Below are 25,913 nucleotides of genomic sequence, written 5' to 3' on the forward strand. Positions count from 1 at the left end.
CGACGTCACTCTTCAAGGATCCCATCCTGTTTCTGGTGTCGCGGGGAACCATTCATAGCCCGATTCGATTCGCCTCCGGAGACATAAAGCACATGATGACGAACCTTTGACAGGCAGTGGAGGCTATAGACTGTCACTGAAGATATGATACATAGAATCGAAACCCGTAATTCAAACTATTCATTATCGACCAAAACCCAACGAGTTTATTGATCGTATCCAAAACGTCGATAACATCAACTAATAGCCCATTATGTTCTCTCCTCCTCAACATCAACATGATACTGCATCAGCATCCTCGTCCAGAACTACCAGATCATCACGAGACAAACACAACAACAAGAAAACAGAGCCTATTCCAACTTCAACCCCTCGACAGCCAGACGAAATCGAAGAAGCGGATACGACAGTACCAGTAAAGACGTATCAACCAAAGCAGAAGCAAAAAAGAGTTGAACCGTCACCTGACAAAGATACCGACGATGCCGAGAGTGTATATCTATCATCCGACGAAGACACATCAGATGAAGACTCCTCAGACTATGACTCAGACTCAGAAGGTAGCGTGGAAGAGCTGCCTCCTCGACAACTATCGAGGAGAGCAACAGATCGAGGTGTAAAAACAACTCCTGGGTCGCCATTCACAATCACCCAGACACGAAGCGAAACTACTCGCTGGATATCAACACAGAACAATGGAGGTATGATGCGAGGGGCCAGAACTATCAACCAGCAGACAACATTGCATGGACAGAACGTCAATGGACCACAGCCAAGACCGAGCAATAGGAACAGTATCAGCTTCAACATGAGCGTCAACGTTGACATGTCCTTCAACGGCCTCGTCACAGGCCGGAACCTGGGCTTCACAGGGGTAGGCATTCTGCCATGCGTTTCTTTTACTTTTTGGAATTCAATCAAAAGGTTGCTAACAAGTGCAGGGATCACTATCATATGCATGGAGCCGGCGTAACACGCAAGGGGGTTGATGTCCTCTCTTTTCATGTGGACTATTTGACTATAGGCAACCAAATTATTAATGACAACTTTGAAGGTGGGATTTTAGGTGTAAGGCGCTAAACATTCTGGTGGTGTACATAGTTGTGAACATGACAGATATCAAACTCAAGTATCATGACAACAAAGCTACTCGATCATGTCAATATCGTCGGTCGCAGCTTGAGCTTGAGTCTGCGCCGGTGCCTGTGTTTGAGCAGGGGGTGCATCTTGCTGGTCAGCAGGTTCGGCGGCCTGCGCGTTGTCACCGCCGCCAAAGTAATCCGCCATCTCTGCATCCAGCTCCTCCTGTGTCTTCTTTCCACGAGGGTTGCCTCGTCCGCCGCGTCCGCCCTCCTGATCTCTGCCCCCATCTCTGCCATCGCGTCGAGCTCCAGGGCGACGACCACCCTGTCCTCGGCCCCGACCACCCTGTCTAGGCATTGGGCTGCGACGAGGACCCTGACCGGGAACATATCTATCGATTCCTCTGCGGGCAGCATCGTCGTCATCATACCGGCGATGGGGAGAATGGGATCTTCGTTCCCCCGGACTCGAGATTCGCTCTGCCAGTGGACGGCCGGGCATAACGGCGGTATCAAATGGGTTTCGCGAGGGTAGCAGAGTCAATCGAATGGGTTGACCTGGTTTCTGTTAGTCAGGTTGCACAACTCGGCAAGCTGGCTTTTCACTCACCATTGGCATTGGCACCATCAAACTGCTTGACCGCCTCCTGAGCGTCCTCCTTCAGCTCGTACGTCACGTAAGCAGTACCCTCGGATCGCCCAGCGCGGTCATACCGTAGCTGAAGGCGAACAACTGGGCCAATTCTTCGAAATAGCTCCTATATGCCTGTAAGCTACTGTGTAGTAATTCCAGCCATGTGATCCACCTACATCCAGGTCTTCTTCAGTGAGATCATAGTGAATGTTGTCAACTCTGAGCTTGGCGCCCTTGGACTCCCTATTGTGCACAAGGTTAGGGAGATCGCGATTGTTGATTGGTGAGACTCACTGGTCTGGGGATTCGCGGCGGCGGCGAGGAGCAGGAGCTCGGCGGTTGTCTGGACAAGTGTCAAAAGGGTGTCCTGGGCAGGAAGGGGTTTCAAGTATTACTGTTCTCTTCGAATCGGTCATGGACCCATTCGCTGTGTACAGTTAGCAAGCGAGAGGAGTAGGAAGGCAAGACTTTGACTGACCTATCAAGGTTTCGTGAATCGTCGCGAACGGACTGTAAGTGGGAGGGACGCTCTGGTCAGCAAGGGATTTTCAGAGTGGAAAGCCGTTCAATCGACAAAAGCTCCGAGCACCGAAAGGACGAGTTGCGAGGAGGGTTGTACAGGTCGAGTTGGCATCATTGGAGGGCGAGGGAAGTCAACCTGCACCGCCGACGTCAACAAAGACTCATGATGAAGGCCGAGTTGCCGTTTGAGGAGAAACCAACCTTTCTAACACCATCGCGAGGGTAGTCATTACGGGGTTCACGTCGGCGACCTTGGCCACGGTGGTTGCGAGGTCGATTGGCGCGCTGCGAAAGAAAAAGTCAGCCTGGGTTGATGCGAGACGGGGGGCGCGTTCATATACTGCGGGAGACGGTATGAAAGTATAGGAGGGAGATGAGAAAGACGTACAGTATCAGCGATGATCTCATCGAGACCGCGATCCATCTTGTCAGCCATATTTGCGTGTATTTGCTGCGAAGCTTTGCAGAATCCGCGACGAATTCGGCAAGTTGAGGTTGAAATTGAAGAGGAGAGCTGTGTTGCTTTACAAAGTTGGGCCAAGGTTCTCTACGCACATGCGAAGGATGGATTGAATGTCATGGGTGGGTGCCACAAATCAAGGCTTCAAGCCACAACCTGGGCGTTGAATCGTGGTGGAGCCTCTATTATTAGTGCGACAATACGAGGAAGGACTTGATAATGATATTGTTGGGTTTCGGGCGATCGAACAGGACCAATTTACAATTGAAACAGTTTAGGAGACTCGAATACCACTGATATTAGTTGCTTGTCAAGCATCATACCGTCAGATTGATCAGAACAAGACCATTGCCGAGGGGCCTCGACCAAGCCTCTTTTTAAACTTCACTTCACTGGAGAGGTCTAATGGAGACGAGAAGGCCTTGGATGACAGCAATATCGAATATGTAGAACCTCGAATTCTCACTGATTTTCAAATGATTCCAAACGTATAAACGAATTACGGCCTCAGCCCTCAGACACGATGATACTTTCCAGAGTTCAGGCCTCTCCGAGCCGCCTCCAAATCAAAAGTATCTTGCATCTGCATGGATACCTAGGTGCTACTGGGATTCACCGATGGGACGGGTCTCAGCGCTAGACCTGTTCTGGGGACTCAGCCAACTGAACCCTTCAGTCGCTGTGTCTTCAGTTAATTATCCCTTTGGAGGCCAGAGAACCACTTCGTATTCCTGTCATATTACCCCTTCGCTCAGTCTCATCTGCTACGACCGTTTCTTCTTTTTCTCTTGTCTGTCTTTTGCCTCTTCAAAGGCTATAATTGAGAATTCAACCGTTTATACGAATCTATCTAAACCCCCTATCACTTATTCCTGAGGTGTCCCTTGCGGCGCATCTTGAAACAGCTTCAATATTTAATTTGATGCCCTCGACTTCCTTGCGATAGCTGGTGCTGTCGCACTCTCTGGCATACCCGAAGACTTCGCCGCCTCTCAGGCGCATTAATACAACTCTCATGGCCCGACCCATGGGGGCGGTTCGTCTCAAGAAGACGAATCCCTTGACCCTCGCGCTCGGAGCGATCCTGTGCATCTTCATCATCGTCTTCCTCGTCTCCCCGTCGGGCAAATCCGCCACCGCTCGCCGATTCGAGTCCATAACTGCAGAGCATCATCTCTCGCCGCCGACTTCACCGTACCGAAAGTCAAAATCCCGATCTGGCGTACCGCTCAAGCCACCACCCGTTGTGCACTACAACCTTAACAATGTCACCATTACGACCTCGCCCATCGCGAACCGAGAAAATGTCCTCATCCTGACCCCCATGTCTCGATTCTATCCTGGCTACTGGGACAATCTTTTGCGCTTGACTTATCCTCATGAACTTATCACCTTGGGGTTCATCCTACCCAAGACCAAGGAGGGCAACCAAGCCACCACCGAACTCCAAGAACACATCCACAAGACGCAGAAGCATGGCCGTGAGGGCGACAAATTCAAGAGCATCATCATTCTTCGTCAAGATTTTGATCCTGCTATTGTTTCGCAGGATGAAGCCGAGCGCCACAAGCTTAAAAACCAGAAGGCCCGTCGCGAGGTTATGTCGAAGGCCCGGAATTCGTTACTGTTCACAACTCTCGGACCCGATACCTCCTGGGTCCTGTGGCTAGATGCCGACATCATTGAGACTCCTACAACCCTGATCCAGGATCTCGCCTCCTTTGATAAGCCGCTCATTGTCCCAAACTGCTTCCAGCGATATTACGACGAGGAACATAAGCAAATGGCCGAGCGGCCATACGATTTTAACAGCTGGCAAGACAGCGAAACAGCGCTGGCACTCGCTGCCAAGATGGGACCGGATGAAATTCTTCTCGAGGGCTACGCTGAAATGCCAACATATCGAATGCTTATGGCATACCTGGCTGTTGAGGGCGGCGACCGTAATCTGGTTATCCCGCTTGACGGAGTTGGAGGTACTGCCCTTCTAGTCAAGGCAGATGTGCATCGCGATGGTGCCATGTTCCCTCCCTTCCCCTTCTACCATCTTATTGAGACTGAGGGATTCGCCAAAATGGCTAAGCGATTAGGCTGGCAACCATATGGCCTGCCCAATTACAAGGTCAGTCATTTCTCTGTTGCAACCAACATCTGGCACTAATGACTTTCTAGGTCTATCACTATAACGAATAACGTTGCCACGCCTTTACGAGGGCAACATGATCCAGCTCCTTTTGCGGCCCCTGTCTTCTAGTTCTTATGCCAAGAAGATAAGCATGCTGCCCTGGGATTAGGACATTAAATAGTTGCTTAATAGCTAGTGGGCAAACCACGATTCAATTTGGGCGGGTACAGGTCATGGCGTTTAGTAGTGCATCCTCTGAACATTTATTCAAAAACAGAGAGGAATGGAAGCCTCGTTGCCAAAAAACAGCGCGATAGCTTCAGGGAAGCTATCACGGCCTGTTAAAGATATGCTTATTGTATTGGTTTACAAATTTCCGTAAGAACATTCAGGCATTCAATGCGAAAGTGGAGGAAGAATCATAGAATAGATGGGCATCTGCGAGTGCGTGTGTTATGCTGTTCACATACAAGTTTTGAGGTCATTCTCGAATAGGTTGTCATCTCGTGAATTATGTTTCTCAAATCGAGTTCGTATTTGCAATATTATTACTGAGAATCATGCGATACTGCTCAACCAACAAACTTATGAACATCTGTAAGCCCAATCTGATATCCAACTGACTACCTAGGTATATTAATAAACCTTCTATAGGAACCATAACTCCATATTGTAACCCCCCGAATTCAAGCATATACCTCATCTTCAACCGGTGCAAACTCCATAGCTAGCATTTCAAGGCCCCTCATACCGCCCATCAGAATCCCGACACCAAAACTCGACAAGCTTCCTGGTACCAAGCACATCGCCGGAGCGCAACAAGGCCGCAACGTCCACGTTAAGTGGGCTATCGGTCTCAGGGCATCCCAGCAACATGCGCACGGCTCGAACACACTCCAAGACACTATACGCAGGTGTCCATGCGTCCTTGAGCAGGTCGAGGCAGATCTCGCCAGTTTGAAGGGCAATATTCGGGTGAACAACGGGCGTGACGAACGTCATCTTTGGTGGTGCGAGGGGGTAAGTCGATGGGATGGAAATATTGATAAGCCAGCGTCCCTCTGCAAGATGTTAGTAGGTGAAGATGGCAAAATCAAGAGTTGGGCTGACCATCGTAGCCGTGGCCTATATCTCGTCCATTGATGACGGCTTCCCACTCCATCAAGTCGCCCTCATTGACTGGTCCAAGACGTTCGATGCCCTTCTCTTCCTTTTGCTCTGTGCTCCATGTATCCAACTCCTTTATCAGTCGTCGACTTGCGCTTCGCGACGCAGCGACTGAGTTTGATGACGATGGTGGCATTGCTTTGGTTGAATGCGATATCAGGGCCAGGCGGAGTAATGATACGGCGAGGAATTTATCAAGGTTATGAGTTCAAAGAGTTTGGGCGGGATCCTTGAAGTTGGAGTTGGAGCTGGAGTTGGGGATGGGACGAGGTTCCAGCTGGTCTGGGGTCGTGACTTATTTCGTCACGTTTGAGCTGTTGAGCTCCCCTCGGCATGCCCAGTTGGCGACTCATTACAGGGGTAAGGTCGGCCAGAGCCGAGGGATGCTCGATACTCAAAATACCTACTAGGTTAGGTATGTAGGTACTTGTCTGACCTAGGAAAGTACTGTCCAAACTAAGGTACCTGAGAGGCTAGCCCACGTACGGACTACTAGGCCCCTGGCTCGGTACTATAACTGCCAGCTCAACGGGCCAGTGGCTGTGGCAGCGTGGCTCAAGCTTCATGTCTAGCGACCCCTTTCATGTGGAAAGGCTTCTTACACGATGTCATGAACTTGGCCATATTCAACAACAAAGACTAAGAGATGGATACATTCTGGCAAGACGAATCGATAGTCTACAAATAATGAATAGAGATGTGAATTTTCTGAACAGGGTGGTATTTTTCTCCTATAGTCTAGCATCATAACTCTCTACTTTTTCCTTCGCCCACCATTCGCCGCAGGCTTTCGCTTGGACGTGGATGATGAGGCAGAAGTACGAGGTGGATTCCTCCTGACTGGCTCGGGCTTAGAAGGCTCAGGAGATGATTCTTCAACGACAATCTGAGCTCCACTGCCAACATCATCGCTAGATGTCGTCTCTACTGATGCTTCTCTTTCCTCATCAGACTCATCCTCGCTCTCGCTCTCTTCCTCGCTTGACCCGTTGATTTGACGGGATCCCCGTGATGAACGCTGAGCCCCTGAGAATTGTCTCCATGATCCAGCTGGACTCGAGGCCTGGGCACCTGGAACCTGGAACTGGAAGGGATCGAGGGGAGCTTGACTCGAGTTCCTACCCCGACGAACAATCACCGAGCTATCAGAAGGCTGACGACTATTAGAAGGGGCCCTAACTCGACTTTGAGGTCTTTGTGACGAGGTCCCTGAGCGTGGTCGGCCGGCTGTCGCTGGTGGTGGGAAATAGCCCATGGAAGGGCGTGACGAACGGTCTTGATCCTCGGTAAGGTTGCTGTTAGAAGAAGATTGCCGGGCTCGCGACTGCGTGCGTGGTTGACTAGAGACCGGGGGTGCTTTCTTTTTGCGCGATGACGGCTCGAGCTGGGTAAGTGGCACAGCGACTCGCTGGTCCTTACGCTTCTTGCCGCTCTTCTTCTTCTTCGCTGCCTCGTCTCTCTTTCGTCGTCGCTCCAGAGCACCCATTTCTTCCTCGTTGAGATCAACATCTGTTCTTCCCTTGGCCTTTGCACGCTCGATTCTGTGCATTGCCGACTGGACCAGGGCTTCCTCCCGATCACGAACAGCCAGTTCGGCAAGATACTGTTCAAACTCCTCATCCTCACTGCTGTCACTGTCATCCTCCGAGTCCTCCGAATCCTGATAATCACCCCTTCGTACCAAGCCCCGTTCTCGGTTACCCAAATCTATTCCCGTAAAACGAAGAGAATCGCTAGCAAAGCGGGTACCTGAACTGGCACCAACACCTCGTGCATCCTCATCCGAATCCAATTCCTCCACACGAACGTCTCTTCCTTGACGTCCGCGAGACGCAGAATCCCCGTCTGTTCTCCTCCGACTGCGCCTCGATGGTCTTCCCCATTGGGGCGCGAATTCGGGAGATTGCGGCCGACCACCTAGACCGCCTCCCCGGAAAAAGCCTCATCGATGGGCTTGTCCAAAAATGCAGCGTGACCGAGGATGGTCACGCCAGATGCGCCAATGAGCCAGAGCAGGGTAGTGAAAGGTGAAGCAATCAGACCCAGAGGAACGGCAACGCAAACGAGTGCAGTATAAAGCTGCGAACAAGAAGCACGGAAAGTGCCAATCTCGAGATCATGGCCATCGAGCTTGCCAATGAACCACATGCCGACAACTACAAGGATGATGTCAAAGAGCAGCAACCAGTTTGTGAGCAGGGCGTAAATGCTCAGCATAACAAAGATAACAGCATAGTTGCTGGAGTAGTGGCTCAAGTTGTAGTTGACGCGCGACTGCATCTCAACAAAGTTGGCAGGCTTAGAGAGACGCTTGAAGTCGAGAAACTCGCCAACGGGTCGCAAGTTGGAGAAGCGGCCGCTGAGGGGACCAGATCGAAGACCCTGGAAGCGATCGCCGAAGTTGAGGCGGGACGTGATAACGTCGAGAGGGATCTGAATGCGAGACATGATGGCTGATTCGTGCGATGAACTCTCGTAGAAAGGGTTTGATGCTGTTGGTGTGGAAGGAGTATAGACTACCTAGTGAATCGAGTGGATGCTTTTATGGCCTCGGAGGGTAGGCAACAGAATTATCGATCCGGAAGAGTGACGGAAGTCAATTGCGTGTTCAATGTGAAAGAATGGATACTCTGGTGATGAGCTGAGTGAAGAAATTAGAAGTTAGCGCAAAGAAAGTGATAATGAATGTGGATTCAGGCAGCAGAGAAAAATTGAGGACAAGCTGGCAGGAAGAAATAACACATGTTAAGGGGATGGGATACGAGGCGCAGGCTAATCAAAGGAGAAGCCACAAGCTGACGAAAAGGATTACTTTGGTATCTGGGTAAAAAGGGGCAAACATACCGAGACGCAGTTTTAACAGCAACTTCGAAAAGGCTCTGAGTCCAAGAATGAACGGAATGTTGCAAGATTGATTGCACCGTGATGGTGGGAGAAGGGGGAGTTTAATTTGTTGTTCTGAACGGAGTAGTGCAATATCCAGTGATAAACCGGTACTGTCCAGATTACCGATAAGATTGGCTGTCCTTTTTAGGGGACAACTTTTTTTCCTCCGAGACGTGATTTGCTAGAGGGACGCGTCTCCTGTCAGCTTTGGCTTCCTCGCTTCAGGGCTTCAGGCTTCAGGCTTCAGGGGTGGTCAGTCTCTCCAGCCCGGCAGGGCCAAGACTGACTGATCTCCACAGCTGAAGGGATATCTCAAAAAGGTACGTACCTCGGAATGGAATCAGCCCCAGAGGTGAAGGCGGAGGTGAAGGATGAGGCGGTGATGGAAGGAATTCGATATGTACGAAATATTCGGTCAGGGAGATGAACCAGTAAAGGTTGCTGATCTCCAGCCAGTTTTACACTGGGCTGGCAGCCCGCAACAATGCCTCTCCCTTCCGATAGAGAGAGGCTCGATGAGTATATTTGAGTCCAATTCTTGTCGTCTTCTCCTCTCCAACCCAAACAGATGAGGTTTTATTGGAGGAGGGCCATATCAATGACTGACCTAGAAGAGAAGAAGAAGGGAAAAGGAGAGGAAAGACGAGGGAAGAAGAAAACTAAATACAAAGGCTAGCTCCGCATTTTTCTTGCTTCACTCTTGATACCTTATAATGGACGGGTACCAATAAGAAAATACACAAGAACAAAAATAAATAAACAAAAGAGCCCAACCACGCACAACACGATCAGCATTGGATCGAATTGCACACCGCAATCCTCTCTTCTTTCCTCTTCCGCTGGGATCCGATGGGGACTTGGCCATTCCGGGAGCTTGCTTGTAGCTCGTACAGCTAAAAACCGGGTTGTAACTTTTTTCCTGCTCCTCTCCAAACAACGCAAATGCAGAGCAGAGCAGAGAGGGGCCTCACGCTTATGCACGCGACACCAGTTGCAGCAAGCCAAGTGGAAGACGAGGCGTCACCGCTACTGATGTGTGCCTCAGCATCTTTCTCATTGTTCCAGACGGAAGAACTAGTACCTAGACTAGGTTTTGTGGTAAGTTGGTCTAGATCGTTGTCAAGTTTATTAGATTGGTACTTTACGCACAGAGGAATGGAATACTTACTTGTCTGACTGTGCTGTGAGTAAAGTAACTTATTCATCATTCTATCAACCTGCGAGAGGGGAAACCTACAGTTACTAGGTTAGTAGGTACCCAAGTTTTACAGATACCATATGCAATACAACTCAGGCCATATCAGACCAGGCCACTTCAGCAGAATTGGATCTCTCTCCATTGTATCGTTACACGATCCAACCATCATGATCCACGATCTATCTGTAGATCCACCCAATGCATGCCACTCCAACCTCGAAGCTCCATTGAAAACCGTTCCGAGCTGCCCAAGCCAGCTCTACCTTACCTTTCCATGTACCACCGTCCTAGCTCTCCTATGTTGATCGAAAGATTACCCACAATCTTCTAAGGCATCCCATCAAGTTTTATTCGAGACTGACTCTGAGGTTTTGGCTTGGTTTTGAGTCGGTATCTCACGAAAAAAGAAAAGAAAAAAAAAGAACTCAATCCCGTGGGACTAATAACTCCTGTAAGTTATAACCTAGAGGCCTATGTACTGATACCTCGTCTCTCAGACCTTGTCAGATCCTTCATCTTGACTTGCTCCTAGCTACGGAGCAGGACCCATTGATCCATTGCCGACCCCCGTACCCCCGGACCGCTTCCTTGGCTTGTCTCCGAATCGGCCTGAAGCCGAACCGTTCTAAGCCATTCAATCCCTCCCCTCCACTAGAACTGATCACCGTTGCATGAGTGACCGCCATCTGAGAATGGAGATGAGATCCTTTTCCTCGGAACTCAAGGCCTTAGAGTAGGCAAAGTTTACAACAGGATCAAAGAGAAGTCCGAGCTTCTAATCAACATATGCCATCATGAACTTTTCTCATGCCATGAAACAATATCTCGAATTCGTACTTTTACATTGGCTATACGTCAAAACATCATGTTTCAGGATACATGTAAACACAAAGTAATGAGCAATGCGAATGCAATGCTATCATCATGATAACGCATGAAATATTCAGCAACATGCCCAAAGTTAATGCCTCACTTATATCTGATATGTTCTTCGTCCAGCTGTATTGAGCTTGTCCAAACAACGCTCGCTATGCCTGTCTCTATTGGCCTTGCCGCGCAACGATATGGGGTATAATTATGAATCGCCAAACACAAACGGACATGACAAAAGAAAAAACAATATGCTCAATCATCTTTCACGCTCACACCTCGAAAAAGTAATCCTCGTCAAGACCATCCCGGCTCGGTATCACTCCAGCTCCGGGCTCTGGACCGTCAAATGCTGTGTCCATTCGGACATTCAATAGTCGGATCTTGAGCCCGTACTCGCTCACCAGGTTCACAAGCTTGTTGGTCTCTGCGGTTATGGGCGCTTGGTTCAGTAGCATCAAGAGTCCGTCCAGCCATTCCGAGGCCAGGCTGTGGCTCAGTGGCCACAAAGTAAAGATGGGCTGTTCCTTGCTATCCGTTCCCCTTGCCGCCTCCGTTGGGTTTACGAAACTATAGACGGTGATCTTGGTTGTTGTCTTGGGAGTTGCATCCTTGCCCATCAAATCACTCATGGTGCTCCGGGTGTCTTCATTGGGCGCTGAAACATTGGATACAACAGAACTGATAGTACTGAGATCAACCTTTTCTCCCAACGAATCCAGGCTGGGCGCCGTTACTGTCTTTTCCTCGAAGTCGGCGTAGTGTAGATATCGTCGGTTATGAGAGAGTTTTGCATATCGCCAAGGTGTAGGTGTGAATAGTCTGTGCTTCACTGCGCCATTGTCTCGCTTAGGCGTCGGCTTTGAGAACCAAGATCCTTGTAGAAGGCATCGAATTCGCTGCTCCTTGACGAATTGCAGAGCCTCTTGTTTCAGCTCTTCTCTCACTTGTTGTAGGTGCTGACCCCATGTGCTTTCAAACGACATTTCCAATAGGCCCATTTGCTGCTCCCGTAGTCGCGGTACGTCGTACTCCTGCATCTCTTCTTCCACCTCGACCACATCCTTGGTCCTTGTAGCTCCTCCGACAACGCAGTCGATCAGAATTCTAACCAGCTCGACCACCTTTTCAAAGTCACCCTGTTCCGCGCCAGTCAGTTTCCAGACACGGAAAAAGGCATACAAGCCGGCGGTGTGAAGCCGAGACCACTGGAGCAATAGGGGTCTGAATAATCTGTCGTGGTCTTTGGCCTCCAATAACTGGTAGCCCCTGACATCATCCAGATCCGTCTTGTCTACGTCGAAGTGGTCGTACAGTATCATCGTCACAGCGAAACTGGCCCTGGCCACGGGGCAGCGTTCAGGTGTAGGCTTCCCTGCCTGTTCGAGCAGCAGCTTCTGAAATCCATCTTCATTCCTGCGGACGTAGTCGGTCAGGTCCATCATACCTAAGAAGCCAGTCATATCGAACTCCTGTGCAGGACTCTCCGTCTCGAATCCCAGTCTCCTCCATTTTTCGGGATTGTGACGCCTGCTGCCCTTTTTTCCTGGAGCCTCGTGCGACTCTTGTCCCGGGGAATGTCCGTTTACGTGAGCTCGCTCCGGTGCACTCGCCAGATGAAGTCCCTTGAGAGCCCTTCGGTGCTCCGGTCGCTCGAGATCAACATCGACTTCGCGCCACTTCCTCAATAGAATTTTGGTTAGCGTTTGAAACTCTAGCATGGGATGCGCCAGGTCCTGAAGCGCAGAACTCTGCATGAGCCTGTGAACCGCCTTGATAAGCCCCAAGTCTTGTAGTCGCTTGATGAACTTGGCCCAATCCTCTCCTGAACCTGCGTTAGCTTTTCCACCATTTGTTGTACTCTCCCCCGATACGGCGTCTCGGATCAGGGCGTTGATCAACATCAGTGCATTGGCACACAGGGCATGATCTGCGCTCTGCAGCTGCTGTATAACCAGCTCGAAGAAGTTCGGGTGCACAGCCACGGCGGGTTTCAGGGCGCGGAAGCCAAAGGTTCCTGGTGTTCGGTTCGCGGCATCACTTTGGTTGGTAGACTGGGAATGACCAACAAGTGCGACCAAGATAGACATGGCTCCTCTGAGGATATTGACAAGAGGGTTTGTAACGATCAATTCGACGACACGCTCGACGAGGTCGCTTGCGGTTGGACCCTCAAAGATATCCCATCCCATATCAACTTCCAGCAATCGGGTAAGACTTTGAAGAGAGTATGCGAGCGTGTTGCCAGCAGATGTCATGATGAGTCGACGGAGGACGACTAGACCGCCTGAGGATATGAAAACATCGGCAAATGCTGGATCATTAATCGAGTTTTGCAGTTTAAATACTGCCATCTTGCGCGAAGCATCTTCATCACTCGCCATTCGCGCCAGCAGCGCGGGGATGTCTGCTTGATCCATGGTCGAGGTATTGGTCCTTTAGGTAAACAAACAGAGAGAGGGGACAACAAAGACCTTATGATGTTGCTATCACTGCCCGATGATGCATATCAAGAAAAGAATTGTATATGTTTCATATGTGAATTGGGTGATCAGATTGTACGTCGTATGGTTGAGAGTATAGGAGCAGGAGAGCACCTTGGCTGCGTTTGTGTTGCGTTTCGTCCCCTTAACCAAGGCCCCAAACAAAGACCCTGTCGAAATTAAACCAATTGCCAGAAAATGTTTGGGGAAGCTCTCCACACTAACTTGGACTCTAGCCTCCCGGAGCTCTCAGGAGAGGCTTGCGTCTCAGGCCGATGAGAAGGGTATTGAATGAACCCTGTCAGAAGAATGGCGCTAGCTTTTAGTCAGATGTTTGATCTGTGGCGAGGAGGCTTACCAAGCCACAGAACGGAAGGCTGGAGTCTTCCATCGCACGTGAGAAGGTACGTACCTCGACAAGCATCTTCGACGCCTGCAATTGATTTCCATATTCGACCTCAAATCCTTCTTCAAGTCTTCATCAACTTGCTGTTGCCTCATTAGTCTACTGTCCACCAGAACCGCAACAATGGCCAATTTTCTTGCCTCAATCTTCGGTACAGAGCTTGACAAGGTCAACTGCTCTTTCTACTTCGTAAGTCCCTGAAACGCGCCTCAGTCGCAAGCCCAAGATTACTGACTCTGTCCGCGCCTACGTAGAAAATCGGTGCTTGTCGTCATGGCGATCGCTGCTCGCGAAAACACGTCAAGCCTTCCTACAGTCAGACGATCCTGATGCCCAACCTCTATCAGAATCCGGCGTACGATCCCAAAAACCGAATGAATCCTTCTCAACTACAGAATCACTTCGACGCCTTCTACGAGGATATCTGGTGTGAGCTTTGCAAATACGGCGAACTGGAGGAGCTTGTTGTTTGTGACAACAACAATGATCGTAAGTCGTTCTCTTTCCCAGATTCTCTATAGTTTTCAAATGCTAACTTCGAATAGACTTGATCGGCAACGTCTACGCCCGCTTCAAGTACGAAGAGTCAGCCCAGAAGGCTTGCGATGAGCTTAACAGTCGATGGTATGCTGCGCGCCCGATATACTGCGAATTAAGTCCTGTTACCGACTTCCGCGAGGCTTGTTGCCGACTTAACTCTGGAGAAGGTTGTGTTCGAGGAGGCTTCTGCAACTTCATCCACCGAAAGAACCCTAGCGAAGAACTCGATCGCGATCTGACTCTAAGCACAAAGAAGTGGCTAAAGGAGCGTGGTCGCGATGAGAAGAGCGCGTCTCGCTCACCTACACCTGAACCCACAAGACGTCGCTACTAGCGGCTTGTATACTGGTACTGAGTGGTGAAGGGCCTTCGATGGGAAGAAATGCAATACGGATGGCACGGTCACGGCGTTATAGGGGCTGGGGTTTTGTTCTAATAGTTTTTATGGAAGGATTCTTGGGCGATTCAACCATTATGGATACCCCTCCTTTCATCAAATATATCTCAAAAAGAATATTGCAGTAGTCACCTGGCGGAGGCCGGTGTTGAAACCCTTCTGACTCATTGTAAACCCACGGAGAATGCAAATACCCGTGTATAACTAATCCCGATGCGCGCCGATGTTGATGTAGCCTGCCTGTCCCCTGCTTCCGTCTTAGTCCAACTGTTCTAAGGCAAAGTCAGTCCTCACTGCCCGCTTCCCATATCTAAGAGATAATTGATATTCATTTCTTCATTGCGTTTTATTGTTGTGTGGCAGACGGTAAGTCCTTTTTCAGATCGTTTGTGAAGTCAATCAGCGGTCCGTCGGCTTTCTTTCCTGTGGAGCTGAGCAAGCCTTGGATCTCAGATCGCTTTGTTGCTTGTTCAGCAGCGGGTGTCTGATCCGGCTTAGCAGGCGGAGGCATCTCGTCAAAGTTGATGAGGTTATCATCGATGTGGTTCTCTACCGGTTGAGCTGATGCTGTTTGAGCAGGCTTAGCAGAAGGGCTGTGTGGGGGAATGACGTTTCGTTGGTTCGACTTTTGTCCTTTGACGATGGGATAGATTGCCATAATTTGCTCAGCTTGCTTCTCGGGCGTCGCAGCATGATCACTTGATACAAGTTAGTGGAATGCCAACTACGTAAGTTTGCCAGCACTTACATATTGGCGTTAATGACCCATTCCAGATCTTCTTCGCCTTCTTCCAGTCCACCGGGACCACCTTGTACTCTCCTGAAAAGTCGTGGGTGCCACTCGATGTTTTCCTGTGCTCGTTGGGCAGCTTCCTCACGTTGTCGATCTTCAATCTTGGTCTTCTCGTCTGTGGCAAGTTCATGGTTGCGGTCCTTGACAGCTCTAGCCGTCTTGTCCCACAGTCGCTGAGACTCTCGTTCCTCTTGCTCCTCGATTGGTCGAACAGTTGGTGGTGAGGGCTTTGATCTCAGAGCGTTGAAGAACATCTCTCGGTGACCAGTCTAATCATATCAGCTAAAAATGAGCCTGTGTTGTAAATAGGTGTACCAACCGTCATGTCTTTGATGTACATCTCCTCACTCCAGAGGCCAGAGAGCTCAAACAAGACCTCGCCAGTGCTCTCCCTCTTGATCACTCCGCCAATGGCATTATAAGTACCACCGACCCAGCCTTTTGTTTTGAAGTCGACATCAGCAACCAGGTCGAGTTCAGGGCATCGGACAAAGCTATGATCGCCAAGCTCGTACTTCATTTTGCCGAACAGAATGCCTCGGGCATACATGTTGGGTTGGGTGAGAATACTGCATCCTGTTAGAGTATATACAACGAAATATGCACTGCAGAACCACATAGCCATGCAAGGGTTGAGTGCGTTGGGTCAACATACTATTGCTCTCCCTTTGCACGGTCTTTTCCGCGGTTTAGCAAACTCAGAAATGCAATACCTTCCATCAGACTGGCGGCAGAATTTCCCAGGAAACGACTCCGAGGCTTGAGAGTTCCGTCAATACGAATGTGGTGGTCTGGAGCCATGTAGAAGTAACTCGACTTGGGTGGGTGGTGAGAAGTCTGTTCAGAGATGTAATATGCGCGCTTTCCATCCTCAAAGTCCCAGTAACAAGTGAAGATCTCACCCAGAATAGGGTTTAGGGGTTTCTTGACGCCTCTACAGATTGTCAGTAACCGGCGCATCGACATCAACAACAAGCACAAACTCACGGAGGACGAATATGCCAACCACTGAGGTAAAACTTGACTACGGAGACGAAGCGCTCGACGGGGTCGTCTATGGATGGAATCTGAAGGAGCATTTCGGGGTGGCACATGAAGCTGCAGCCAACAAGTTAACCTCTGGTTTTCATGACTTAGACAGGGGAATTCACTTCGTGATGCGCTCGAGCATACTGCGGGGTTCGAGAATAAAGGTGGGAAGAACGACACGACTCAGATCGGCCCCGGGTCGCAGTTGGGAGATAATATGGGAGAGGACTTGAATACATCACGAGAGTCAGTCCAAGGTCGAAAGGCTGAGGCGGTCGGTTTGAGTCGCGATCGCACCGTTACTGCGAATGTCGACGCAACCTGCAACGAAGGAGGGGCTCACCATTGCCCTGATCGGGCTCCATCACTAGGGTGTCATCCTCAGCGTCGGGACCACGAGGGTCATCGGTAGAGGAGCGAGTGCCTGCAGGTTGCGAGAACCAGTTTGTCAACATAGCGACTCTTCAGCGGCCAAGAAGAAAAAAAGAATTTTTTTTTTCCAAGAAAAATATAAGGGATTTTGGAGGGGTGCAGATTTGGGAGGGGTAGAACAGAACTCGATCGATAACTATAAGGTCAGGGATAGGGACAGGGACGGAGGATTCGGATTTGCTGGGTGGGGATTCAATGTGAAAGGATGTGGGTGAGTGAGCGCTTGAACCGAATAGAGAACAGAACAGAACAGAGGGGGGTCGCCCTTCACTAGAGCTCCAAGCTACCAAGACCTATGCCGGTACTGCAGCCTCTAGGTGACGTCTTGAACAAGGGAGACACCAAAGCAAATTCAGTGTAGCAGGCGGAAGATTCCACGGGGTCGATTACGCATTGAAGCCGTCACAAGAGGTTCCGATTCTTTATAAGACGAGAAAGAGGATAGGCAAACTCACTCGCGGTGCTGCCGGTCCTGCGGCGTCCATGAGAGACAAGACCCATGACCATTGTTTCTTGCTGCTAGAGGCTGCTGCCTAGGTACGTTGGTTTGCGAACGATTTCGTTTGCTGAGGCTCTCAAAGAATGTCGGTATGGGAATCAGCCAGATGAACGTACGGGACCACAGTCCTTTAGAGGCGCAGTTCGAGCTTTGTTGGGCTGGGTGCGGGGGCCTTTGTATGATGTAGGTAGGTAGACAGGTAGTCACAACGGTAAGAGAGCTCGAGCTCAAGTGGAGCTTGAGAAATAGCGATATCGTTTGTGAGCGGTGGTTCAGCGGAGGTGACGAAGTGAGAATAATTGCTATGGATTATAAAGCCGAGTTGAGCGTGGTGGTATTGGATTGGATGGAGAGAAAAAAGATATTAAGAAACGACGAGGCAATCAGTCACCAAAGATTAGGTACCTGGGTAGGTAGGGAGAGAAGAGGTTAATAGCTATGGCAATGACGGAACGGATGGCCCGGTGTTGACAAAAACGGTCTTGAAATGACCAAAGTGACGCCAGGGGAGGATGGGTACTGGAACGATCCCGTTTTTGAACACCTTCCAAGGCAGATTAACATCAGGTAGGTAGTGGAGGTAGTGATGGGAAGTGGCAACAACCATCTGAGCAGGCATCGAGAATAAGACTACCGACCTATGTAATCAAGATCCAATCAATTCCATGAAACAATCCAGCAGATCTGCCCCGCGATGGAGAAGGATTGTCTTTGCGTTGACCAGGAAGTGGGGGCTGATGTCTGCCCTGACTGCCAAGGAATAACCCTGAAGAGTGAACATGTCCCAAATGGAATCTGTCATGAGGTCTTTGTGTTTGTAGAATTCCCTGCCCGTGGAAATATCTACTTCTGCAGGAGTCAATATGGTTATTTCCCTCTAAACTAGTGCCTGTCATAAAGACTGTAGCACTTTGAGTTGATGAACATTCTGGTGTCACAAGCTGAAGCTCACTGGAGCTAACAGGGAGCTTAGCTTGAACTACGTCAGAGCCATGAGCTCACACACACCGACGATTCCAGCCCAGCGGGAACTTCACTCAATCGAATCAGTGCTGACTGTACCACAGGGAATGATATCATCCACACTGTACTGGAGGGAGATCTAACAAGTACCTACCGATCCAAAGAAGGAGTGGCTTTTTTCAGAATGTCCGTTGAAGGGTCACTCGTAGATTATAGATAATCAGCACACACACCGTATAAATGGGTGAGCGATTAAATATAGCCAAATGGATGGCTGCCATCTCACATGTCAAGAATACATATGTATAAACGAATCCAATTAACAGCCTGGTGCTCCAAGCTACCTTACCTTGCTTATCCTCGTATTGTCACGACACGAAACGCTTGACCCAATCACGACGGTAGCTATCAAGCTTCGGCCCCACTCGGCTCGGGTCCCTCTAGACCCTTTCTTCTAAGGCTGAGGCTCCTCTGGGCTTGGGCGGATGCAGTAAAGGCTTCCTAACGGTGCAGCAGAATTCGTCGTTAAGAGTATTTTAATATTGTTGTCTCTAGCGACTGACTGCTTGCATACCCTGTCCATAAGAGTACCTATAACCTGCTCTTGGTTGTTCTATTTCCTTATACCATCCAAGCCCTAATGGACGATACATCTACTCGTAGAGTGGTCTATCTACCTCTGGTTCTCACTCCCTCTCCTCTTGGTATTCAATGATATGATAGAACATTCCCACATAAAAAATAAAAAAAAAATAAAAAAGTAATGTGGCTTGCTTCAGGTGACGATTAGCCGAGGCCGGCACTTCCGACCAAATCAAACTGAGGTATTATCGTGTTCGAGCCGACCCATGAATCATTCCAGATTGCTTGGGGCTTTATTTCGAATATAGCCCATATACAAGTCCAACTCCTTTCGTTCTCGCGATTTCGGCTTCTCGATGTCTCCGTCGTCCGGGAGTACCGGTCTAATTCGACCTGTTGCTCTAGCTGTTCCATCAGGTACGGGTTTCGGACTCTTGTGGTACCCCGGACCTCCGATTCGTCTTCCTGGCGGCAATCGAGTTGTCGCGGTATCCCTTACTCATTGGCAGTTCCGTCCTGGGTATAAAGAATCTCCTCTCGGCCTTTTGTTCGGTTTCAAAGACGCATGCGTCTTACTGCCATGCTACTGCTCTTCGGTGACGGTTCATTTCTTTTTTGAACCTTTAATTGGTGCCGGTAAGCACTGTGCCAGCGCGTCTCGGTCTGTTCATTGTCAGCATTGTCTAAGTTATTGTTCACTATATTCACTCACCTGACTCGTTCTCAAACAAAATTGAAATATCATCGTGCTCGCCTGGTAAATCTGGGAGGTCGAGGCAGACAAATGCCATATCGTCGTAGTCACCGTCTTTGTCTGCTGGTAGTCGTGGTAGAGGGAACTTGGCGTCAACAAACTTGATACCACACTTGCTACTTCGCTGTACACTCTCATAAACGTCGGTTCCCTTCAAGAGGAAGTTCATGCAGTGTCCGTGATGGAAGTCTTCAAAGAAGGCCAGCAGCTGTAACTGCTTGTCTTCCTGTCGTATAACCTGGATTCGGGTGTATCCTGCTTCCCATTTTTTATGAATTGGTACAACCATACGACGTCGCTGGATGGCAAATGTGACTGCAAGGGCATCGAAGATCACCTCGAAACCCGTCATTGCATATTGGAAATCGTGCAGGTCCTTCAAGTTATTGAACTCGAACGTTCGAATCGTTTGATTGTGTCTCAGCAGCTGCAATGCATCAGACATGTTCCTGGGAAGCTCTTTGGGCACCTGCGCCTCAGAGACCGAGATAGTCATGTCTTTTTGTGGTTGCCGAAGAACTCGAAAGACTTTAGCGTTGCTCACTTCCAGCCTAACACGTAACTCCCCGGGTGCCACATTGATGCGATCAGCAACATTACCATTCTGATAGTCTATTACAACTTTGAGGTGATCGGCCAATACTGTTGGGGGCATTTCTCCGCCATACTCATCATTGACCACTCTCACGGCCTTCCAAGGCATACGACTGAATGGAGCCATACCCAAGGGCTCACGGAGACTTTGAGCCACAGAGAAGTTCTTGAGTGGCACGTCTGAGTAAATCTTCTCGTCATGGTCCAGAGCAGTTCCGGTAAGAATCGAGTGAAACTTGATTCTTGCCTTGTCATCACTAAACACCATCACCATGCGACCCTTGGATTTGCCATTCTCATACTTGATAGCCAAAGACGGAGCATCGCCATCACCGCGAAAGAACCCGAACTGGACAGGCTGAGCTGGGGAATACACATGTTGAACACCACTCAGTGTCCTTGTCTTTGGTCCAGTCACCACAGCGATTCGGAAACCGAGATGCCATGTACGAGTAGCTGCAGGGCCGTTCTCCTTGTAAAGCTTCTCAAAAAGCGAGATCTCACAATATGGTGTTGGCTCTTTGGGGAATTGACGATAGTTGGGGTCTGCATCCATAACCTGGAACGACCGCAATGTTGACCTGAATACCATGCTCTCATCACTTCGTGGATAAAGGGAGTTGTTGACCTTGCTTCCAAAATCGTACATGTTCCACAGTGATCTGAAGTCTTGCTGAACGAGTTGAATGGTCAACATGAAGCCACGTCGTAATCGAATGTCGACAGTGCATGTTTCCTTTCGCCATCGCACATCGTCCCAGATTGGACCAACGTTCTTGTTCTCTTGAATGACAAGCTGTACGTGGCCGTTCTGACTGGCGAGGATGAAAACAAGCCCGGTAGACTTCTGCGGACGAACCATGGAGAGCAAACACGGAAAATAGAGTTTTTGGTCTTCGTGGCCTTGTTCCATAAGATAGGCATCAGCTGGCACTCTGCCATAGTTGAAGTTATCGGTAGTATCGCCCACGGGGAGAGAATCAAGAAGCCTCAACTTAGACATCGGGCTTGTCATCGCTGTGAGACCCGAAGCCCAGTTGCCAGAAAGAAGAGCAATCATATCTTGGCTCAGAGGTGGGTACTCAACCCATATCGACTTGTCTATGCTCTGTGGTAAAAATGCATCTTCAGGAGGCAAGAAGCCGTTACGTTTCATAGACATGGCCAGCTTCTTAAGCGCTGAGACCAGACTCGTGCTAACGTCGTCGACTTCGGCGTCAATTTCAATCCCCTGCGCTTGTGCAATTTCTGGAATTACGAGCTCGCAAAGCCAGAATGCTTTGGCCAAATTAGCATATGCCTGCTGGCGATCCCTGTCGTTTTGCATCTGGCCCTGAGGAGAATTGGGCCTTTCCCTGATTGCGACCTCCAAACCCATGCGACCTTTGAGAAACCACCATAGTGCGCCACGGCCAAATTCAATCAATGAACAGGTCGACAGAGGCTTCACAGATTCTGCATGGAGGCGGAAGAGCTCAAAAAGATGGCTTGTCCTGGAGGTGAATGTCTCAAGGGCTTGCTCAGCAGCTGCAGAAGTACCATCAGCGACTCTTACAGACAATGCTCTAGAAGCCATCATGGGAGGAGCACGCTGCGGTGCGATGCTCGGTTGCCTTGACAATTGGTTGACTTCTGAGGTTGGAGTAGAGGTTGCAGAAACCGCAGTGGGAGCTGGGGCCTGAGCCCCAGACGGGGACCCAGATAAGCTGGGAGCAGAGGCTGGAACTGCAGCTGGGGGCGCGGGAGGAGAATACGAGGATGAGTTGGAATGGAGAGAAGCTGCAGGGCTGTACTCGAGGCTCGGTTTCGAGACTTGAGCTTCGGGAGATGGAGGCCCTCGTCTTCGTGATTCAATTGGAGAAGACGAAAGAGGCGTGGCGGAATGGGGGTCGTCCCAATTGTGTGAGGATGCAGAGGTGGCACTGGCTACCCGAGCAGCTTCGGCAAAGGCTCTGCCTTCTGCCTCTCGCTGCTGCGCAGAATGAATCTCGATATATGACCTCCTATTCTCATCTTGTCTTGCTGCTGGACCCAAAAACCTCGCGCCTATTGGTCTTCCTGGGCTAAGTGAGTGCTGCTGCGCAGATACAGGTGAGACCAGCTCGTCTGATTTAGAATTACGGTCAAGTCCAGCCTCAGACTCTTCGTCGGAATCGGGTGTGTAAATTGACGAGAAGCCTGTTTGGGTTCGAGACAAAGGCTTTGGTCGGAAATCGTCTACGGGTGAGCCTGAAGCAGCTGAATCAGGAGGAGGGGGTCGTCCTGGCGGCATTGGGGCTCTACGATGAGCCGGAGGTTGTGGTGGTTGTGATGATTGCGGTTGTTGCGGTTGTTGCTTGGGACGGGCCACTTTGCGCTTCGAGATCTCTTGAGTAGGTATCTCGGACTCATCACCTCCTTCGCCAATTATTTCGGGAGCAGTATCATCAAACCTCACCGTCAGACCTTTCTTGTTGGGCCGTGGGCTTCGTCTCGGTGACTTTGTAGTATCAGGTCGACCTGCGACGAGAGGACGGTTTTGCTGGGCTGCATGATTAAGTCCTAAAGCTTGAGGATAACGAGAGATTGATGTGGTATCGAGTTTGGCCAGCTTTGGAAGCGACGACGGCGGGGGAGGCGGGGGAGGGTTTGTGATTGTTAGATTGTCTGAGGAGCTGTGGAGGAATGATTCGACATTGGCAGCGGACCGCGCTTCTTCGCCTTTGCGGTCTTTGGCACCAAACAGCTTGCCCATAAGGCGGTCTCTCCTCGAAGATCGCCCATCAGGGACCTGGATGGTAGGTATGTCGTTCTCCATGGGGGATATAATATGGAAGGGAAGCGAAAGGTTCAGCACACCGACATTGACCCAAAGAGGAGGAACTGAGAGTTGAGGATAGTAAGCACAGAACGCCTATGTCTTTGCAGGAACGGAGAGACGTGGTTCCTGGTCGCTGTCACCTCTGCTGGAACGATTACAGGACGGTACCGGAGCAGTAGAGATAGTGGAGTCGTCCAATGAGGCAGGCTTGTTTCTGGCGACACGAGGATCAACTGTCGGACATGTGGGGATGTAGGCGGGCGGTTGTATGTGGCGCTTGACGGTCGGCCAAAGCTCAAAGGAGGATGGGCGGTATCGTTGATGAGTTCTTTGTGGCGAGTCTGACAAAGGGGTCGTCGAGAGTTAGGGGATATCTGCGATAAGCAATCGTGGGCGGAGTTGAGGTGCAAGTGAGCTAAGGTAAGGTACCTAGCTGTTGGCAATGGCGGATGGTGTATGGCGGGGAAGATGGAGGTGAGGCGTCGTGTGCTGGTTTGATGCAGGCCTCCAGATCGAACAAGAACCGAGAATATTAGGGGGGGGAGAAAGAAAAAGGAAGTGCACCAGATTCGTAAACAGATCAGACACGCAATGGCCAATCCAATCTTTGTATGTGTGTGTATGTACAACCACCCTCTGGGCTCGAATGTTACAGCAGAATGTTGGGCAGACGGGAGAACACCCTCAGCCCAGGATGAGACCGTGTGTACCTACTGCGTTTGCGCTGCGCTACGACTGAAGTCAAGAGCACAGGCAATTCTCCTTTGTCGCCAGGGCACCAACTCAGGCTCCAGTTGCGGGCAGGGGAGAGCACCAGCAGGGATGGGCTGTACAAGGATGAATGGTAGAGGGAGAATGTGCCAAGAAAGGGTCTTTTTTTCCCTTCCTACCTTATTTCCTCGTACTTGGTATGGCGAGCGGCTCCTCGGTTGTATAGGACGAATTGCATATAAAGAAGTGGATGAGAAAGCGATGGGCTGATTGGATCCAGCTGAATACCTTTGTACTTGAATACAGATAGTCGATATGGAAGACAGTAAGGGGAGTAGGCTCTTACAATGCCGATTCAACACCAAATATTAAAGACAAAGTACTGTAGAGGATGGAACAGATCAGAGGGGAAATAGAAAGATGAGGTCAGAAAAGAGAGGGGAGGTGAATTTGTGACAGGCCGGGTATGTGTGCCTGACTTACTGAAGTCCCCATGAGCGATGATCCAGGGGAGTTTCAGAGTCACAGGGATCAACATCAAAGGGCAGCAAGTGAGTGGTCCCTGGTTGGGCCCGGCCAAGTCAAGACCAAGTTACCTGGCATCAGCCAAATCAAGATTTACAGCGAACATTCATCAACACGACAATTGCGGTACACGAGTTATTTAACGCGCCTCGCAAACGTAAAGTCTGGAGATCGCCAACGTTGGGCTAATAGGTAGGTACTAGGTATATATAGACTGTCGAGGTATTCTCTCTCCAATGCTGTAGGGCAAGATACTTCGATAGTGTCAGCTCCGGTCAATCTTTGCCGTGTACTCCGTACCGCATGGTGAACGAGATCTTACAATGACGAAGCTTTGGGCACATCGATATACTAGTAACATACGAATAATGGCTCTCGCCATAAATTACCTTGCCAGACCACCTGACTCCCCCTTCAGAGCCATCATGCTATCATCCTGGATGATGGAGATTGTGAAGGTGCAGAACGAGACCCTTAATTCGATTTCCCCATCCACTCCAGACTCATCAGCCTCCACTCACACTCATTAGGCTCTTGGTGTCGACCGTGTTAGTGCCAGATCGACCTGTGGTTGCGCAAGCTGTTCATTGTTGTGCCGAGAGTGATGACGAGACCGTTGCCCTTGTGAAGATTCCAATGCGTAGCAGATCTGCCCTCGCAGCGCTTCCCGATTCGGTAGCCTCCCTCGTGTCTAAAGGACGAATAGGGCTTTGTCCGCCTGTGGTTCCAGGATCGAAACCCCTAAACCTCTAGGGATAAGTGCGCAATGGTGGCTTGTGAGTGCCGGGCTGAAACACACACGTCCCCTCAAACTATCGGCTACGGCCGTAGCCCGTTATTCCACCGTCCAGAATATCGGAACGTCCAATGTCTGGTATACAGTAATGGAGTTGCATTTACCCACTAAAGCTTGACTGGATATGTCGCAACTCTCACGATGTCTCTCTTCACTTATCAAAATATCTCACTGTTATTTCGTCTTGGGGAACATTCTTATCTATCCCTCGATGTTTCTCCTCATCAAGTCTCTCGAATCGGTCCTGTCTGTATTAGCTTAGCTCAGGTAAGGTCTTGCGGGCTCTGAATCAAATCCTTTCAGTAAGTACATACTTAGAGACTACTACGTAGAGGCTAGTGCTGGACTAGCATGCTTGAATGGAACGTGGGGCTGGGCTCTTGGGGGCCCCTCTGCTGTGTACATATCCGTTTCTTCCTCGAGTTCTAATCGCTTCTCAAGACTTTGTGGTACTGTATGGGACCTTCGTAGGTATGCAGCCCCGCTGAGGGATACGTATGTATACACTGGCGTACTATATGAGTTCATCTAATGGGTAGGAAATTTATGGTTGTGTTTCAAGTGAAATCGACTCACGATTCAAGTCATGATATTGAATCGAGTACAAGCAAGTGTGTGACCTGGCCAGAGGCTCAGACATCGTGAAGTGAATAGGAGCCATGGTA

General features: G+C 49.9%; 9 protein-coding genes across 9 annotated transcripts; 3 read left to right on the forward strand and 6 right to left on the reverse strand.

The window, feature by feature from the left end:
* The first annotated feature begins 130 nt into the window (after positions 1–130).
* FOBCDRAFT_22040 (uncharacterized protein) lies at positions 131–1,068 on the forward strand. Its single transcript, XM_031176230.3, has 2 exons — positions 131–874; positions 942–1,068. The coding sequence occupies exons 1-2, from the start codon at positions 254–256 to the stop codon at positions 987–989; spliced, it is 669 nt and encodes a 222-aa protein (XP_031047363.2). The 5' UTR covers positions 131–253; the 3' UTR covers positions 990–1,068.
* A 78-nt stretch (positions 1,069–1,146) lies between these two features.
* FOBCDRAFT_270968 (uncharacterized protein) lies at positions 1,147–2,674 on the reverse strand (the record flags this gene model as incomplete). Its single annotated transcript, XM_059611452.1, has 8 exons — positions 1,147–1,640; positions 1,693–1,840; positions 1,893–1,959; positions 2,011–2,059; positions 2,112–2,143; positions 2,195–2,226; positions 2,440–2,523; positions 2,627–2,674. The coding sequence occupies 8 exons, from the start codon at positions 2,672–2,674 to the stop codon at positions 1,147–1,149; spliced, it is 954 nt and encodes a 317-aa protein (XP_059464435.1).
* A 944-nt stretch (positions 2,675–3,618) lies between these two features.
* FOBCDRAFT_22051 (Anp1-domain-containing protein) lies at positions 3,619–5,057 on the forward strand. The gene is made up of 2 exons (XM_031176235.3): positions 3,619–4,820; positions 4,871–5,057. Exons 1-2 carry the CDS (start codon positions 3,714–3,716, stop codon positions 4,889–4,891), a joined length of 1,128 nt encoding a protein of 375 aa, XP_031047368.1. The 5' UTR covers positions 3,619–3,713; the 3' UTR covers positions 4,892–5,057.
* Positions 5,058–5,502: 445 nt separating this feature from the next.
* FOBCDRAFT_22055 (ubiquitin-conjugating enzyme/RWD-like protein) lies at positions 5,503–6,451 on the reverse strand. Its single transcript, XM_031176236.3, has 2 exons — positions 5,934–6,451; positions 5,503–5,884 (listed from the first exon to the last, which is right to left on the reverse strand). Exons 1-2 carry the CDS (start codon positions 6,124–6,126, stop codon positions 5,559–5,561), a joined length of 519 nt encoding a protein of 172 aa, XP_031047369.1. The 5' UTR covers positions 6,127–6,451; the 3' UTR covers positions 5,503–5,558.
* Positions 6,452–6,672: 221 nt separating this feature from the next.
* Positions 6,673–8,438, reverse strand: FOBCDRAFT_290032 (PRA1 family protein-domain-containing protein; the record flags this gene model as incomplete). The annotated part of the gene is made up of 2 exons (XM_054703790.2): positions 6,673–7,916; positions 7,967–8,438. 2 exons carry the CDS (start codon positions 8,436–8,438, stop codon positions 6,745–6,747), a joined length of 1,644 nt encoding a protein of 547 aa, XP_054559765.1. The 3' UTR covers positions 6,673–6,744.
* Positions 8,439–11,215: 2,777 nt separating this feature from the next.
* On the reverse strand, positions 11,216–13,364 carry FOBCDRAFT_290036 (ELMO/CED-12 family-domain-containing protein; the record flags this gene model as incomplete). The annotated part of the gene is made up of 1 exon (XM_031176239.3): positions 11,216–13,364. One exon carries the CDS (start codon positions 13,362–13,364, stop codon positions 11,217–11,219), a length of 2,148 nt encoding a protein of 715 aa, XP_031047372.2.
* Positions 13,365–13,888: 524 nt separating this feature from the next.
* Positions 13,889–14,912, forward strand: FOBCDRAFT_22080 (uncharacterized protein). The gene is made up of 3 exons (XM_031176240.3): positions 13,889–14,022; positions 14,088–14,322; positions 14,379–14,912. The coding sequence occupies exons 1-3, from the start codon at positions 13,957–13,959 to the stop codon at positions 14,705–14,707; spliced, it is 630 nt and encodes a 209-aa protein (XP_031047373.2). The 5' UTR covers positions 13,889–13,956; the 3' UTR covers positions 14,708–14,912.
* FOBCDRAFT_22085 (uncharacterized protein) lies at positions 14,844–17,121 on the reverse strand. Its single transcript, XM_031176242.3, has 7 exons — positions 16,936–17,121; positions 16,715–16,820; positions 16,551–16,661; positions 16,219–16,497; positions 15,883–16,132; positions 15,519–15,832; positions 14,844–15,468 (listed from the first exon to the last, which is right to left on the reverse strand). The coding sequence occupies exons 1-7, from the start codon at positions 17,045–17,047 to the stop codon at positions 15,117–15,119; spliced, it is 1,524 nt and encodes a 507-aa protein (XP_031047375.2). The 5' UTR covers positions 17,048–17,121; the 3' UTR covers positions 14,844–15,116.
* Positions 17,122–19,577: 2,456 nt separating this feature from the next.
* FOBCDRAFT_290040 (uncharacterized protein) lies at positions 19,578–23,291 on the reverse strand. The gene is made up of 2 exons (XM_031176244.3): positions 19,781–23,291; positions 19,578–19,731 (listed from the first exon to the last, which is right to left on the reverse strand). The coding sequence occupies exons 1-2, from the start codon at positions 23,211–23,213 to the stop codon at positions 19,673–19,675; spliced, it is 3,492 nt and encodes a 1,163-aa protein (XP_031047377.2). The 5' UTR covers positions 23,214–23,291; the 3' UTR covers positions 19,578–19,672.
* Positions 23,292–25,913: the final 2,622 nt, after the last annotated feature.

The sequence above is a fragment of the Fusarium oxysporum genome, chromosome III (genome assembly GCF_013085055.1).
Source record: "Fusarium oxysporum Fo47 chromosome III, complete sequence".
NCBI lineage: Eukaryota > Fungi > Ascomycota > Sordariomycetes > Hypocreales > Nectriaceae > Fusarium > Fusarium oxysporum.